Source organism: Crocodylus siamensis, chromosome 2 (assembly GCF_052110815.1).
Source record: "Crocodylus siamensis isolate JL-2025a chromosome 2, ASM5211081v1, whole genome shotgun sequence".
Lineage (NCBI taxonomy): Eukaryota > Metazoa > Chordata > Crocodylia > Crocodylidae > Crocodylus > Crocodylus siamensis.
The window spans coordinates 120,382,865-120,401,815 of NC_143396.1; the positions used below are offsets into that span (position 1 = coordinate 120,382,865).

Below are 18,951 nucleotides of genomic sequence, written 5' to 3' on the forward strand. Positions count from 1 at the left end.
ATTAGAGATATTCAGAATTATGTGAGGCATGACTAATGTTCTTCCCTGTGCATGTTTAACATGTAATACAGATTGTAGAAAATTGATGCAAAGATAGTGAAAGTGTTACATGAGTATAAGCCTTGGAAAAATACTGGGACAATGTGTGCTGTTAATCTCGCTCGCTCTAACATTGATAATAGTAAGAAAAACCTAATAATATTTCACTTGCATGTCATGAAATATTACTCACTCCAAGTGCGTGGGAAAGCAGATATTTGCAAAGATGAAGTATAGTATTTTGCAGGTACAACACATTCCATGGATGAAATTCTGATTCCATTAGTTGATGGCAAAACATATTGGTTTATGGGTACCACGAATTCACCTTATTTATTTCTGTCCATCAATAACTTGCTTCAAGTTATGTAAAGAAGTGATTGCATATAATTTTGAATATGTGTAGTCTTTATCGTACTCCGGTACGATATGTATCATATGAGCAGGTTATCTCTCCTGATCCATATGAGCTTTCCAAAATATTACTACTTGAACATTCATTCTTAGAAATTAAAACAAACATCAGTAGCAGACCCCATTTTTCATCACTAGCTTTTATGTGCTTTAAAGAGTGAAGCTTTCAGAGCTGACTTACAGTGCCATGCAATGCTTGCAAGAGGTTGTCCATCCAAGTCATAGGTTCTGCTATTCAGCTAACTAAATGTACTACTAGACAGCATGAGTAGTGTATGAAATGAAACATATACAAAGCTCAGCTACTAATCTCAGGTGATTTTATCCTCATTCTCCTATAGCTATATGACATTGAAACTACAACCACAACAACTTGTCCAGTACATACCCAGAATATGGTATATGTACATAAGCACATGTCCAGTACATGACACAAAAGTGACCAAATCTGTGGTACTTTAGGAGTCTATTGAGATTTTAAACAAAAATGGAAATGGCATTGCCCATTTTCTAAGAACTCAAAGTGCATGTATAGAAATAAGGATTCCAGTACTGAGAGATAGTGGTATTGAGCAGAATTGATTAAGATGCACGTGTTCCAATTTATGATGCACAGGCTTAACCCCTAGGTTAGCAGGACCCCATTCAATGCATTGTGACCATTTGAGAGAGACCATGGTGTGGGAAGCACAAGATGCTTCCTGTTGCCTTAGAACTCTGTGGAAATAACTTGAGTCCCTGAAAACTATATAAACCAGGCCTGAAAACCTTCCCTAACTGCTCTTCTCAGTTGCAGACAGAAAGTCTTCCTCATCAACCAGGATGAATTGGTTTGAGGTAAGTGGTGGGGGGAGGGGGGTTCAAATTCTGAATCTCTGACCTTCAAGAAAAAGGTCCAACTGAACCGGATTGCAGGAGGGACACGGATTTGTTTGAATCCGCTCTTGTTCTAGATACATGGAGGAAGAAGCTGTGTAGGACAGTTATTCTTTTTTCTTTCCTTTCACTACTTCTTGTTCCCTTCCCCTTTCTTCTACCCTATACTTTTATAATAAGACAAGTACCATCCATGTATCCTATACTATGTCCTCCTCCAAGCAACTACCTCCTTAAGCAGAACATGCTTAATGAAGAACAGCCACAAGGTGCTGCAGACACAGTGATGAGTTTAGCATCCTCAATGATCAGGGAATAATATTAGAGCCATGTCACCCTGAGTTAATCTGAAGTTCAAGCTAGCTGACATATCCACACATGCCACTCTATAACTGGGTATTTCCAGTCACTTGAAAATATTACTAACATAAAAGCAATGCCTTTCATTTGGTCCTGTGAAATCAACAAGTCCAGTATATAAGCCTTGCTTCCTAAATTTAACAGCAGGACTCTAAAATGGATGAACAGTGATTGGTGCCAAAAAGGTGCCTTGGAGAAGACATTTTTTTTCATGCTGTGTAATACCTACCTGGGCATGGTGCTAATGAAAGCATATGAAAAGAAGAATGAAGGGAAGAGAAAAATAATAAATAGGGAATATGGTTACAAAACAAAAATATGAGCTCATAAAACTGAATTGTTTCATGCATAATAACTAGAAAGGGCTGCTTAAAATGATTTGCTGGCTGCGTATGCTGCAGCAAAGAAAATGGAAATCTCCATTGCACTGCACCGAATATGGTACAGGCATTGCAGCAAAGTTTATTTAAGCAGAGTTAGTGGCAATTCCCATTAATTATATCCTGAGAGAGAAATGGAAAGGTGGTGTTGCAAATATGCATGTTTTGTTTGATCTTGTTCATCATGTCATATTATTGCATTTCAGATTAAAGAGACCCTGATACAAGGTGGAGAATTAATTTTCATACTGCAGACAGTGAGACAGATTCTTGTCTCAGCTGAGCCAATGTAAATCAAATGATATTTCTGTATGTGTTCTAGATTTACACTGGGACATTAAAATAGGCCAGCATTAACTTACATGCTCGTTCACAGACAACTCTTTGAAAAACAAAAATTAAAGTAAAAAGAAAAAAAAAAGCCTACAGGATCAAACAGACAGTTTAATAAGTTTCAGAGTTTTTCTTTATAAGCAGTCTTATAGTCCAAAAGCAGCCTTTGAGACATGAAAACAGTACAGCCATTTAATTTTCATTGGATTCTTAGAGCCTTCTAGAAAATAGGAAAGACTCCAAGGTTGGCAGACCTAAACGATTAGCATTTAGACATCCTGTGATAACATCAGAATTGTTTCTTGACATCTTCTCTTTCAGAAACGATCCAAGGTCCACTGAATAAACAGAAACATTCCTACAAATTTCACAAGGCTTTGGATGATACCATACATGCTGTCTTGGACAGCGGAGGAGGTTGGAAATTGTGAAGCCAAATACTGGATATAGACATTATTTCAGCAAAACTCCCCTCTGACTGCATGGAAGTTGGACATTACCAATTTGCATCATTTATGATGAATTTTGATTGGAATGCCTAAACATCATTTGCTAATTCTTTTTTGGCCACTCCACTCAGAATGGGAAACATGTCTACCTGTCCGTTTGGGTGCACCATATGCATTTACATTTGCTAGTAAAATACCAGAGTTTGAAAAATGAGACCTGTATTGTATTATACATTCCAGTGACATTCTCAACTACAAGCAACCTTTTCCAAAGGGTAAAGTGCTATTGTTCCCATTCTTTTTTCTTTTTACAACATTCAGCTCAAAAACGAAATGCAGGCATTCTTTCATTCCACAAATACATACCAACCTAGAATTGAATTTATTTTTATCACTGGCTCCCACAACCTGACTATGTGTTCTAAGGCTTATTTTTCTGCATGATGCATGCTTTCCTATAGCTATTCTAAATCTTTCTATTATTTAACATTACATCCTGAGCCCTGCTGTGTTAATTCAGTGAGTCAGAGGAAAAAGGATCCCTCTTAGTATTCAGTATACACACTCATAGAGACTAACTAACATATTACTCTGAGGTAAGCAGAAGACCTGGAGGAAGAGCAAGCAGGAGGGGGCAGCAAGGGAGGTGTTCTTATACTTCTGGTGAAATCATGGCAATCAACTGGTTACTTCAAGTGCCTGTACACAAATTCAAAGAGCCTGGGAAACAAGCAGGAAAAACTGGAAGTCCTCACACAATCATGGAACTATGACGTGACTGGAGTAACAGAGACTTGGTGGGACAGATTGCATGACTAGAGCACTGTCATGGATGGATTCAAACTGTTCAGGAACGACAGGCAGGGGACAAGAGGAGGAATAGTTGCATGTATGTAAAAGATCCATATGATCATTCAGAGCTCCAGGTTGAAACTGGAGATAGGCCTATTGAAAGTCTCTGGGTTAAGGTTAGAGGGGAGAGCAATAAGGGTGATGTTGTAGTGGGTGTCTGCTATAGACCACCAGACCAGGAGGAAGTGGTGGATGAGGCTTTCTTCAAACAGGTAGCAGAAGTTTCCCTTTCGTGAGCCCTGGTTCTTATGGGGGACTTCAAACACCCTGACATCTGCTGGACGGACAATAAAGCAGTGTGCAGTCAATCCAGGAAGTTTTTGGAGAGTTAGGGACAATATCCTGGTAGAAATGCTGGAGAGGCTCACTAGGGGCCATGCTCTTCTTGACCTGCTGCTCACAAAGAGGGAGGAATTGGTGGGGAACATTTTAGTGGATGGCAACTTGGGCAGCAGCGACCACAAAATGATTGCGCTCAAGATCCTGAGGCAAGGAAGGATGGAGGGCAGCAGAGTAAGGACCCTAGTCTTCAGAAAAGCAGACTTCACCTCACTTAGTGAACTCATGGGCAGGATCCCCTGGAAAGCCAGACTGAGGGCAAGAGGAGTCCAGGAGAGCTGGCTGTACTTTAAAGAAGTCTTACTGAGAGTGCAGGAACAAACAATCCCAACGTGCAGGAATCTAGCAAGTGTGGCAGAAGACCAGCTTGGGTTATCAGGAAACTCTTCAGTAAACTAAGTCACAAAAAGGAAGCTTATAAGAAGTGGAAACTTGGGCAAATAAATAAGGAGGAATACAAAAGCATTGCTCAGGCATGCAGGGATGAAGTCAGGAAGGCCAAAGCACAAATGGAGCTGCAGATAGCAAGGGACATGAAGGGTAACAAGAAGGACTTCTACAAGTATGTTTGTAGCAAGAGGAGGAACAGGGAAAGTGTGGGTCCCTTACTGAATGTGGGAGGCAATCTTGTGATAGAGGATGCAGAAAAGGCTGAAGTGCTCAATGCCTTTCTTGCCTCAGTCTTCACAGGCAAGATCAGCTCCCAGACTGCTGCACCTGGCAGCACAGTTTGGGGAGAAGGTGAGCAGCGAACAGTGGCGAACGAACAGGTTAGGGACTATTTAGAAAAGTTGGACATATGCAAGTCCATGGAGCTGGATGGGATACAGCTGAGGGTGCTAAGGGAATTGGCTGATGAGATTGCAGAGCCATTGGCCATCATCTTTGAAAACTCATGGCAATTAGAAGTCCCAGATGATTGGAAAAGCGCAAACAGTGCCTATATTTAAGAAAGAGAAAATGGAGGATCCAGGGAACTATAGACCAGTCAGCCTCACCTCAGTCCCTGGAAAAATCATGGAGCAGATCCTCAAGGAATCTGTTTCTAAGCACTTGGAGGAGAAGAAGGTGATTAGGAACAGTCAGCATGAGTTCATCAAGGGCAAGTCATGCCTGGCCAACCTGATTGCCTTCTATGGTGAGGTGACTGGCTCTGTGCATGTGCGGAGACCAGCGGATGTGATATACCTTGATATTAGCAAGGTTTTTGATACGGTCTCCCACAACATTCTTCCAGGCAAGCTAAGGAAATATGGGCTGGATGAATGGACTGTAAGGTGGATAGAAAACTGGCTGAAGCATCAGGCTCAGAGAACAGTAATCAATGGCTTGATGTGTAGTTGGCAGCTGGAATCAAAAGGAGTGTCCCAGGGGTTGGTCCTAGGGCCAGTTTTGTTCGATATCTTCATCAACAACTGGGAAGATGGCACAGAGTGCACTCTCAGCAAGTTTGCAGATGACACCAAGCTGGGGGCAGGTATGCTGGAGGATAAGGCACTGGAGGACTGGGCCAAAAGAAATCTGATGAAGTCCAACAAGGACAAGTGCACAGTCCTACATTCAGGAAGGAATAATCCCATGCACAAGTACAGACTGGGGCTGACTGGCTGTGCAGAAAAGGACCTGGGGGATATAGTAGACCATAAGCTGAATATGAGCCAAGCTGAATACGTGTCCTTGTTTCAAAGGCTAACAGCATACTGTGCTGAATTAGTAGGAGTGTTGTCAGCAGGTCAAGGGAAGTGATTCTTCTCCTCTATTCAGCACTGGTGAGGCCACATCTGGAGTACTGTGTTCAGTTTGCCCCCCCTCTTCCCCCCTGCCACTACAGAAAGGATGCAGACAAACTGCAGAGTCCAGTGGAGGGCAACAAAAATGGTGAGGGGCCTGGGGGACATGACTTCTGAGGAGAGACTTAGGGAACTGGGCTTATTTAGTTTAGAGAAGAGGAGACAGGGGGGATTTAATAGCAGCCTTCAGCTACCTGAAGGGGGATCCAAAAGAGGATGGAGTTGGACTGTTCTCAGTGGTGGCAGATGACAGAACAAGGAGCAATGGTCTCTAGTTTCAGCAGGAAAGTTTAGGTTAGATATTAGGAAATATTCTTACTAGGAGGGCAGTAAAACACTGGAACAGTTACCCAGAGAGGTGGTGGAATCCCCATCTTTGGAGGTTTTTAAGACCCAGGCAGACAAAGCTCTGGCTGAGACAACCTAGTTGGAGACAGTCCTGCTTTGAGTAGGGGGTTGGACTAGATGACCTCATGAGGTTCCTTCCAATCCTATTTTTCTGTTGTTCTGTGATATTTAACAGAACTCCAGTGAGAAATGGCCAAATCCTTTGTTCTTTTCCGTGTATTCTGCAGTTGGCAACACAAAATGTATTCTACTACAGAACTAAAGCATCTCATTGGACCCTGCCTTGAGCTGTCCTGTTCTATGCCAGCTAGAAGTCAGTCAAGATGATTTAGGTACCATACCATATAAGCATCAGTCTTCCTCCTTCACCTGCCCCAGCTAGAAAGGGCAGTACATCATTCTTATTCTGAAATGATGGTCTTGGTTACAATCCTAATATCAGCAGATTCTTTCTGAGTTTAATTATTTAAGGAAAAAACAATACTTCCTAAATTATCATGGAAGCCCGTAAGTAGAATACCTGTCAGATCGGCCTCCCTCCAAGCTGTATCTCAAGTAGTTCATACCGTCTAGGAACTGGCTGCTGGGTAAGGAATCATCACCTAGTTCTTTTAGGTCTTCTGGCCTCAGGTATTCTCCACCATCTCCTGTCATTGTGTCATCACCTTGAAACAAAACACACAAAAAATCCCCTGGGATAAGCAACTCATAAGTCTCACATCGGTGATGGGTCAGGGAGTACATTAGCTGGGTGACACAAAATACTGAGAGATCATTTCTACCCATTAAACACTTCAAACCACAAGCAATTAATATACACTGACAATACGGGCACATCAAGCAGGATAAAATATAAAATCAAAAGTAAGGTGAGTAAGCAATAAGATCTAATTCCTCCAGCTTTTGCCACTGTATATATTTTAAGGGCCAATTTCTTCATCCTGTAGAATCTTATCCTTTTTTTGCAGTTTCTTTATCCACTTTAGCTCCTTGGTCCCAAATATGTCATACGCTCTGGCTGACATAATGGCTTCTTGCAAACATGAAAAATAACAAACATCGGAAGATGCAGCGCATTAGTTCAACCCAGCTCTGCAGAGACTGTATAGATCAGGTACTTCAATGGGACTTTTTGGCACTATTATCTAAAAGCTGATTCAATCAGCTATTAGATAAAAGCACCAAAAAGTCCCTGGTCTATATAGATGCCTGCAGAGAAATGCATTGCTTCTTCTGGGCATGCGCTGAGCTCGGCTCAGAAGTACACCAAATAAAAGGAAAGTGCATTTTGTTGTTTTGGTTTTTTTCCACATTGGCAAGCAGCCTATATGCTGAACCCAGTTACTCTTTTGATTGTTTGGCTTCATCTGCATAAGGTACTTTTTGGCCTTCTGACTAACAGGGGAAAATCTCAGTGTGAAATATCAAATGCTGCAATTATGCATTAGACAATACTACAAAATGGTAAGCTAATGTCAAACCTCCCTGCATGCTTACTGTGTATTTAGCACATGGCTTTTGCTCAAGCTCTAGTTGCCTTTCACATATACTGGAAATCTAATCATGGGGATGCAGGGCTTGAGGAAAAAAGACTCAATAACTGTTGCTCATTATTAGCTAGGAAAAAAACAAATAGTCATACATATTAACTAACCCTCCAATACAATATATAAGCCTTTATTTGGCCTCATCCTCTTCCAAAGTGTGGTAATACAGATGCACATTGCAACAGATGCTGAAGGTCAAATTTCAGCTTTCACGTCCAAATGAGAAGTAGGGGAGATCATAAAGAATGTGGTGTGGAGTGAAAACTGATTTTTCTCTAAATATCAATTTTATTTTCTAAATGATATGTAGATTCTTTCCACAGCCTATTTCTTTAGCAAATTTCCAGTATGGTCCATTCTTGTACTGGAGAGAATGTCAACTTCAGTACAGACACTAATTTCAAATGATGTCTTCTTATCCTCCTCCCAACTTCTTATTATAGCCCTGTAGGCTAAATGCAGTTCACAAAGCTCCGAAATGAGGCCCTCACCAGTAGTACAATACATGGAGCCACGAGGTTTCCAGGTTTTTCACTTCAGGGCTGTAATGGCAAATGGCCAAGAGCTTGAAGCTCACACCTAATTTGCATCAAATGAAGCAAACTGCAGTTAGTAATAGAGAAACAGGGCCTGCAGATAGCACAGATCCCAGCTGTGCAGCTCCACCTTGATCTGTACAGATCAAGAAGCAGCTCTGCATCACTCCAGGGAGCGTGCCGGTGTATTGAAAAACTGCTCTGTTTCTTATTTGCTGCCTTCAGTTTGACAAATGCATATTTCTCTGTGATCTGCACTCTGAAAATACAAACTGAAACCAAGACAAATAAATGAGAATTGTTGTGATAAGCTATAACTTTTAGCAGCTATATTTATGATAGTGCATTGTTTTTTCTGTTCAATTTAACAAGCCCAAGAGGCTAAGTGAATCCTAAATGCAGAAATGCTGACTTTTCTTTTCCTGGAAAGCTTAATGTTTGACTTAAGTTGAAATCTAGGTTGATCAAACATCTGCAAAATTCAACATCCAAAATCAAATAAATCACACAGACAAACATATAAAATGGGGCCTAAATCTTTCCAGGGCAACTACAAAACATTTTTAAAATTCCATATGCAATATTAAAAGAGAAATGCTTGGAAATGTTTCACAGAATATAATAGAATGCATTAAATTGTTGTATATTTCCTTTCTTTGTCAAACAATTTCCTTAAAATGTCATAATATAAATTTGGAGGTTTAGCACAAATTTGGAAGATATCAAGGCAATCAAACAATATGAATTTCAAGTTATTTTTCAACTAAAAATGTATCATCATGCCAGGCATTTCATCCATAATGGTAACAGAGGTGAAACCCTGATGTCTTTCGTCCCCCCGCAACATCTTTTCAACAAAAAGTCTGCATTTGGTCTCTCAGCTGAGACTGCCAATAGCGAGGCCAATCAGTACTAATTACTTAGTGCAATGTGGACATCAGTGTTCTGTGAACTCTAATGGAACCATCAACTTCTTTTCCAGGAACCTCTGAATAGCCATTAGTTGGTAACACTGCTGGCCTACCAATGGGCTAGCCTTGAATCAGTGACCTGGAGGTGAAAGGTAACCTTTCTAATACCTGGAGCCCTTCCAGCCTTTTTAGCACAATGCTTAATGACAGAAACAAAACAAAACAAAAACTGTGGCCTAGGGTACATACAGATAAGACGTTTCAAATCTGAATGCTCACTGTATATTATCTTAAAGAAGCAACTTACCCTGACCGCAAAGAACATTTTTCTAATGTCCAATCTAAACCTTTTCTCCAGTAGCTTATGGCCATTTTTCTCTCCACTAGCTTATGGCCACTTTGCTTAAAATAACTTACTTGGGTACTTTTACACATTAAATCGGTGGTAATTGTACCAAATGGCAATTTTATAGCAGTGTAAAAATACCTACCCACTTTTATCATCCTATAAATGTGTAAGATATGTGCGTAGCATCTTAGCTACAAATCTGCAACAGTGTTGTCCATTAAGTAATGGCATCCCATTATCAATCAAATTTACTGCATTCAAATTTATACCTCATATTAAGCAGTCCATATTGCACAGAGCACTTAACACTAGTATGTCATGATCTACTCTGCTTGTCTATTAACTTGTAGGTTTCAGTAGAGGTTAGCCATAAATGGCTCAAGCCCTAATTAATTGAAGAACTCTCTTGGTCTCTTTACTTGCAATCAGTAGTGCTGCAATCAGCAGATGCACTTCAGTTACCTTAATAATGAGGTTGCGGCCTCTCACATGAGCAAAGAGAGCAGAGAAAACTGGCTGATGGTGCCCTTCTGCATGCCCCAATTTGAAAATGCCTCAGAAGTAACTGCATAACTGTCCCTTTTTTCTCACCTTTCAGAACTCATTAATTATTTTGGCTGGGGATGCAGCCCTACACAACAGTCCAAACTTTAAGGCTTGCTTGGAAGGAGAGGAAAGTAAATAAATGAGCAAAGCGTTATGTACTTAGACTGACTGAAAAGGCAATCTGGGGAAGAGCAGACAAAGACACTATCGTCACAACAGAAAACATTTAAAATTCAGAACAAAAGTATACTGAAATTATAAATGAATACTGTCTGGTATTTTAATACCAAATACATATCCTACTCATTTGTTTAGCATTGTTTACAACACTAAAAATATTGCACTAAATGATACAAATTCCAAATGATGCCAAAATGCAAATAATGCAGAAACTGGTCCGGTCCTATGTCACAGTCATCTATTTAGTCCATTATTCTGTCTCCAGAAATGACCAATACCAGATGTCTTAGAAGATATAAGAATCCTATAACATACAGACTTTTTTGTGCAGTATTATAACACTTGAGATGCTTTATTCTTAATGTCAAAGGAGAGGAAGAAAAATTAGGCTTGGATTGTGAGAGATATTACTGAAGTAAGAAGGTAGATGCTAAGAATGAAATGAAAATGAAATAAAAAGCAGAAAGAGTCAAGAGTTGTTTTGAGGAAGGCTCAAAGGCAACAAAATGATGGTAAAAACAGAGGTCATGGATCTAGGACAGGAAAACAGGAGATGGTGATTAGGGACTTGCTCCAAAGAAATACTGAGCAGTTACATAGGTTTTGGGTCACCTGCAACAACTACTAACATTAGTGGCACCTGGAAAGGTTTGTGGAAGTAGATCTAAGAGGAAAAAGAAGAAATCAAAAAAGAAGAAAGGGAGAAAAATAATGTGTTGGGTACCAAAAAAGTATAGAAAAAACCCAGGAAAGTGAAAATAGGAAATGAAAATAGAACCAAAATACACTTCACTGTCTGGGGACAAAAGAAGGAAGCACTCAAGGTCAAGTAAAAGGCTACTGGGAGACTATAAGCAAGCAGACTGAGATCTGGTAAAGAAATGGACTGTAATGGCAATAGCTGGTTAGTGCTACTATTGTTGCTGTTTTTGTTTATATCTTTAATTTATTTGGAAAACCAATGAAGCAAACTTAAATGAAACTAACACCCATATGTTGCATTTTATTTTCAGTACATAGTAAATTTCTTGGGATGTGGATTATCTCTATAGTCACATGTTTGTGAACACATTAATGTTCAGTGGGGCTGCTCCGACGTACTGTGATTACAGTGCATTGGAGCAGACTAGATTAATCAGGTCTGCTGGAACGTGGTAATTACCATGCTCCAGCAGACTCCAGTGTCATGTGCATCAGCATCCCCATGCTAAAATCTTCAACAGGGCGCTTTAATGAAAGCTCAGTCAACAAGCTTTAGTTAAAGTGCCCCGGCCTCATTTTTCAGCACAGGGATGCTGATATATGTGACACTTGGAGAGTTTTAATTAGAGTGACTCTCAGAGCCGCTCTAATTAAAGCGCCTCCCTCCTCACTCCTGGAGCATGTGCATAAACACCCATAGAGCCCTGACCCTGATCAAGGTTTCTGGATCATACAAAATAAATCAGTAATAGCAGCGGAAGTGTGGTTCAACTTCACAGGACTCTGACAGACACAGTCTGCTACTGTAGGGAAGTAGAAAGCAGATGGCTTAGCATACATGGAACAGCCAACACCAAATACTTCCAGACCTCCTGGTATTATTAAAAGTGGAAAAGATTGAACATCATAGTGGCAGATGGACACAACACCCACCACGCACTGGTTAGCTCCGGATGTGCAGCTGCTTAAAGGATTTTTCTTTTCCATCTTTTACTGTGTAGGGCTTTATAAGGCTGAAAGGTTGATAAGAAATCCCATTGCTAGCTACATGGAATCGTTTTCAAATAGAAGCTGCTTTACTGAAATTTAAAAAATAACAATAAATTAATCTTTTTGCCTCAGCCAACAATACTCTCTAATGATAACTCTTGCAGCTCTTGTGTGTTGTGTAAAAATGTTTTCAGCTCCCTATCTTCTACTGTCATGCTTATAGCCTACCATTTTGAAAAAAACTTGCAAAGACATGCATGGGCTCTACAATTTCAGAAGTATTTTAAAAAAAATGAGATAGCAGATTTCAGTTTCAAATGCCTATAAGCAATGGAGGACACATCTTGACAATGTTTCAGCACCTGCGCAGGTCCTGTGTTTGCTTTTCTGTGATTCTATACATTATGGCAAACTACCTACATAGGCTGGACCTTGTTTTACATATATGTAAAATGGTACATAATTCCCTACCTAAAATTGCAGTTAGTTATTGGCTTTTTTAAAAAAAATTGGATTTGTTAGGCATTAATCACACTGGTCTGAGCACTGCGCACAATCAGGAGAAGGGATTTTGTCATTCACTATACATAGGCAGTTCATCTGGAGGGAATCAGGCATTACTTTTAATGGAAACATAAGTTCTAGGTTGACCACAGCTGTTTTTCAGCTGCGTAATTTTTCTGTGGATAAGAATAGTATTTCCATCCAAGAAAGCCAACAGAACAGGTAAAAAAGGGGATGGGGAGGAGGGAAGGAGGGCAGGATGAGAGAAAGGAAGAAAGAGAAAGAGAGAGAGAGAGAGAGAGGGAGGGAGGGAGGGAGGGAGAGGGTCTCAAAAAAAATCACCAAAATAATTTTTAGTATAAGTTCCAGATATACTTATGTTAATTTGCCAAAAACTTTTATTTTCATTTGCAGCATTTAGATCTACATATTGTACAGCTCTCCATAGGGGATCTGTATGTGAGAAATAATGACAGCTATAGCAGAGGTACATTCTTTGTGGAAAATATACTCCACAGGCATCTTGAATGACAAGTACATTCAGATCTCCCCCGTGAATCTACTTGGAAGCTGTTGGTTCCCCAGTGTGTCAATCCACCACTTAACTTACGGCACAAATTAGACAACAGTTTTGGCTAATGCATTAGTGGGCATAACACGGCTGCAGATTTCTGCATTTACAGGCAGCCATGTTGTATGGTTTGAATCCTTGAGTATTCCACAATTACATGATTGCACCGGCACATCACATCATGTCAGCAACTAATAACTCAGCGAAGCACTTAAGGAAAGATAGAAAAGGAAGCAAATGGAATGGAAAGACAACATATCTGTCTCTTGGGATGGAATGTGTCACCAAATGCACTGGCCCTAAAGAATCTGTCCTCTAGGGAGCTGGAAGGGAAGGATAGCTGGAATGTGTCTCTTCCTTAAGTAATCCACAGAAAAATGACTTCTAGTATGTGACAGGTGTCCACTAAGGAGCCCTTGAAAAGCTGTGAACCTAAAAGTGGTTGATAAAGAAGACAAACACTGCTTTTTTAGGATATCATAACATTTGCATAGTCCTCCATGTCACAGAAGTCTTAGTAGGTAACAAGTGCTGAATGGCATTCTGACAAATCATAGGTGCAGTAGTTTTTCTGCATGAAGTAAAAGAAAGTTCTACAGCAAGAGTCTGCCAATAGAAGTGCGCTTATATAAAATTGCTTTCCAGCACCCAAGCACCAAAACTTATGATGCCAGTCTCATTCTACAAGGTTTTATTCCATGCCTGTTCAATATACCTCCTCCTTTTGTCCCAGACAACTCTTACTGATTTCCACACACTTGAAGGTTGAATAGCCCTATCAGAAGACATAGAACAATATACAGACATCTCTGGGGCAAAAAATGCCTTTAACAACATCTCTGTGGAAGGATGTTTGAGAGAATATTTATCAATTCACCCACCAAAATAATGGTCTATACATGTGGATGGAGAATGATCACAAAACAAGAAATTTCATTGCAAAATGAAGAGTTCCCATTAGTCACAGAGCAAAGACAGCTTAAATTAACCCCAAACAAGTTACAACTTTTGTGACTGCTGGAAAGAAAGAAATGGGTCTTTGGGTTTTTACTCAGTAACATAAAATGCATCAAAATCTGAGCTTCATTAAGTTCAAGTAGAAAAAAATAACATTATATTTTTCACCCAACGCTTTTGTAATATGTTCCATCCTAACCTATGTTGCAAAAGCACAATCCACAGGAATTTTAGAGACTTAAGGGAAAACATCTGTGACATTTCATTTAAAGTGAGTAATCATATTTTAATAACTGGTGGAATTTTCATTAATCAGTGTTGACTGGTGGAACCACTAGCAAAAAAAGAACCACTCTAATTAAAGTTATTAAGGAAAATGAAAGAATAGCTAGCAAGCAGTGCTATAAAAGTTATCCAAAATGATATTCTAAGCCCTGTGGAGAGTGGGAATAATTCCTGGCTGCTACTGCTCTTTAAAAATGAGTTTCAAGATTCTGTTCAAATGTATGAAATTAGAAAAATATTCTCCTTTCCTCAGTGTGCTAATCTTGATTTAGATAGCAACAGAACTAGTAGACTGCTACAACAAACAAATATGTCTAATTGCATCCTGTAGGATTTTCAACTTAAAAAATAGAGGTGCACTGATACATTGTTTTGATATCAGATCAGCACCAATATAAAGAAAATTGACTATATCGGAAATTGGCCTTAAGTGGCCAATAATTTGTCTGATAAATGCCCCATGCATGTGTGCAACTGCAGCACAGCATGCAACCAGTGAGGAGCAAAGCCCAGCTGCCTGCAGCTGGTGAGTCTGTTGTGGTGGAAGGGGAGGTGGGAAGGAAGGGGTGTGGGGGGGGGCAGATCAACGCCCACCATGGTGAGGGAGGGAGTGGGGTTGGGGCAAGGGCAGGTGCTGCCCAGCTGGGGCAGAGTGTGAGACAGAGCCACAGCTTGTCCAGAAGAATGGGGAGGGGGGTGGCTCCTGCTGCTGCACACACCCCAGAAGGGCATGTGGGGGGGTGTGCCCTGGGATCTGCTCAGGGTGGGGTAGGGCAGGCTGCAGCTGGGGCTGGGACTGAGGCCAGTAGCCACGCCGGGCTCTTCCCAGTGGGGGAGCGGGGGCAGCTGGGCTGCACTGAGCTTGGGGCAAGTGGCAGTGGTGCTGGAAGCAGAGGCGGGGGGGCTGCAGCCACCTAAATTTCACCATAGCTCCCATATAGCCCCCCTTCCAGCACCACCTCTCGCTTTCCCCAAGCACAGTGTGGCCCAACCCCTCTTCCCCTGCTGGGAAGAGCCCAGTGTGACCCCTGGCCTCAGCTGCATCCTGCCTTGCCCCACCCAGTGCAGATCCAGGGGCACACTTCCCCTACCCCCTGTGCCCTTCTAGGGTGTGCACAGTAGTGGGAGCCACTCCTCCTCCCTTCACCCCCCAGACGAGTCACAGCTCTGTCCTGCACCCCTCTCCACCATGCCTCTTCCACTATAACAGACTTACTAGCTGCACACAGCCGTATCAGAAATTGGATCAGAATTGGCAGATATGCCTCCTTAAAAATCGGCTATCAGTACCAGCCCCCAAAATCTCTATCAGTGTACCCCTAAAAAAAAATTCCATTTCAGCACATACAGTTAAACTCATCTGTGCAGAATGATTTTATAAGTAGATGTTATAGTATCTCCTAATAATCTACTATCCTTTCCTTATTACCACTAAAAAGAGATCCAATGAGACTATTTGAGAAAGCAAAATTGCCAAATATTCAATTTTGACTTTAAAGTGAGTTCCTATTCTGAAAACTAGATGTATAATGGCACTTTCTTATGGAACAAATATGCTTCAAGTCTTCAGAGTCAAGCCTGCTGACTTTCTAACTTAATTTGTTAAAAATACAGTCATGAAGTGAATTTTTCTGTGAAAAAATTGCTGATAAAAAATGTCAGTTTCTTTTCTTCTTCAACTTCTTTGGCTTTTTGTTAAAAAAAACTATTTGGTCTTCTGCAACTAAATTCTTAAGTTTTGCATTAACTGGTAAACATTCTTCTGTTTGAAAATCCATAATATTAATGACGATGATGATTTGCTTTTTTTCCCATGAAACGTATATTTTCCAAGAAATGTTTTTTGTTAAAAAAAAGAAAGAAAATGGACAAACAATTTGCATAAGAAAGAAGTCTGCATACGAAATGTTTGTCCAACTCTAAGCATTACCGCTTAACAATGCAGAATGAAAGCAATGCACAGATGACAGAGAGATCCTCTAAAACACATTATCATAAAACTTCCGATTGCAAGATCATTGTAGAAAATCATGCATGATCTAAGAATCCACACTGATTTTCAGCTGAGTTTGCATGCCTTAAACTTGAAAAAAAGAAATCATTTTACTATAAAATCACTGGGCGAGTCCACACGTGCAAGCACATGCACTTGCAGCAGCTCAAATACAAGAGGTGCAAATCTGAGCTAGGGCTGCCCAGCCCAGCTGCAGCTTACTAGCTATTAAAAAAAAAAAAAAAAAAGCCTTGCACTCACTGGCAGTAGCAGCTGCCATCGGCGTCACTGGGGTCTCGTGGCAGAGTCCCGCCTTCTAGCACAAGGCCCGGGTGACAGATACAGTGGCCCCAGCTGCCCAAGAGTGCAAGGAGCCATGCAGCACCCTACCAATCCACTTCTGCCACACCCGCACGATGGGACAGCGGCACTGCGGATGCCAGGTGGCCAGGACCAGGCCCCACTGCCCCCTGCTGCATGGGGGTGCTCTTCCACGATGCTCCAGTGACCCTGATAGCAGCTGCTACTGCTGGTGAGTGTGGGGTTATTAACTTTTTTTGAGACCCGAACTGCTGGGGCTGGGTGGGGGGAGGGCATCAGGGGTGGGGCCCAGTGGAGAGGTGATCGGGGAGCCCCATTGTCCTGTGTCCAGGGGCTCAGAAGCAGGTGTGTTGAAGTGACTTTCCCAAAGTAACAAAGTAAGTCAGCAGCAAAGCCTAGAATGGAAACTATATACTGGGCATGCCTACACATGCTTTTATGTACACCTAAACATAATTTGCATTTTCCTAATGCCATTAAGGTGATTTAGCTGCATGTCTACGTTTCTATGTGCAAAGGCGCATTAATGCTGGGTGTTGACCAACTTGGAACTAAAGTTAATCCCAAGTCAGTTGACATACACAACATTAATGTGCCTTAGCGCATTGACATGTGCATTAAGGCACTTTTGCAGGTATCAAAAGCCCCATGTGGCTAGGAAACAGCTGTGAGGGAGAGGCTGGTCCCAGCCAGCTCTGGGATGTGCACCACATTTAGAGTAGTCTCTGCAACCGAGAGCTGGCTGGAATCTGCCCCAGACTGTGCAGGGAAGCCTCACTGGACACCAGGCTTGTCCCTATGTACATAGGACAGCAGAGCTCTGCAGCTGCAGCTCTCCCGCCCCATGCACATTAGGAGCCCTCCCAATGTGTACGGGGCCCTGCCAGCCCTTGGGTTAACACCTAGGGGGAGCCTAGAGCTTCCCCTAGTTGCTTCAGAGGGGCAGAACAGAGTGGGAGCAAATCACTTACTGCTCAATATTCTTACTCTATACCTGCAAAGTGCTTCTTATATGGATGCAATTATACTGATGAAGTTATCAGCATAGTAAATCCACCTTGTGAGAGAAGTTACTTTCTTAAAAACTGCAGTTCTGGCAGTTAAACTGTATTTACCTGAGGGGCTTCTAGCACAGCTCTGTAAGTCAGGGAACATACCTATTCACAACCTTATATGGCATATGTGATGGCAGAAGTCTGAAGTATTGGCCTGAATGTAAAAAGAAGGCTTGTCCCCATGTCTCTGCAGAATTAGAGCCTTAATCCCTTATCCTTTGGGAACTGACTGTTTTTATTTCTCCATTTTGTGCAACACTGAGCAGACAGTTGGTGCTAAATCATCATTAAGAATTCCTCATATGAAAACATAGCACTAGAATGGAAAATGTCTCATACAGAATCATGGAAAATTAAGGTTAGAAGGGACCTCAGGAGGTCATCTAGTTCAGCCCCCTGCTCAAAGCAGGACCATTTTCAACTATATCATCCCAGCCAAGGCTTTGTCTATTCATGTCTTAAAAAACATTAAGGATTGAGATATATATGTGTGTTATAATGATGATTTACACACAGGCAAGTACATACAGATGCCAAAATGTGTTTTACCGATGTAATGGGGCTTTTTGTTTATAATGCAGCAGGACTGGAGTATTTGTCAACCTAGAACAAGGATGTCAGACTCATTTGTTTCTCCCCCCCAGGCTAGATTTGTATTTGCCCTGCCGCTGCTGCTGAAACATGTCCCTGGTGCAGGACCTGCTCACAAATTCCCAGCCCCCTAAAAAAGTCCTACAAACCAGATAACACAACTCTGCAGGCCAATTGGCACTCTATCCCTAGAAGTTTTCCCTTCTCACTCCGTTTCTTTTCATAATGCCTAAAAGTTTACAACTCACTTTCTTTCTATTTCCCAACTCTTAACTTCATGTCTTCTACATCAAGCTTCTGGTACAAAAATGCCTTTTCTTCACTATAAATTCACTTTCCACCAACACTATTGATGGCAACCCAACTACTATTCCTTCATACACAGACCTCTGTGTGTGTGCCATGGATTGCCTAGGGCACACACCAGCAAATAAATAATAAAAATGGTTATTTTAATAAATAAAACACAATTTAAAATAAAAACACAAAATGCCAATGAGTGAACGCTGAGCTGGGCCCAAAAACCACATTCTGACTGATATCCAGAAGTGTTCTTGAACAGAATCCCTACTCCTCAATATACAAACAGTGGAAAAATTACCAAAGATCAAATATAAACCCTTGCCCACACATGTAACAGAAACTTTCTCTCATCAGAGAGACAATTAAAAACACACCAGAAATATTTCCTTTTAATGCATATTATGAATGTATATTACTAATAAGGGATTAT

The 18,951-nt window shown here is 41.1% G+C and overlaps 1 protein-coding gene across 1 annotated transcript in view; it reads right to left on the minus strand.

Moving 5' to 3' along the window:
* Positions 1-18,951, minus strand: part of ANK2 (ankyrin 2) — a 327,832-nt gene that overhangs the window by 86,084 nt on the left and 222,797 nt on the right. Inside the window, exon 24 of the mRNA XM_090036674.1 lies at positions 6,701-6,845. Within this exon, the coding sequence (XP_089892800.1) occupies positions 6,701-6,845 (145 nt within the window). The remainder of the gene's footprint in view (positions 1-6,700; positions 6,846-18,951) is intronic.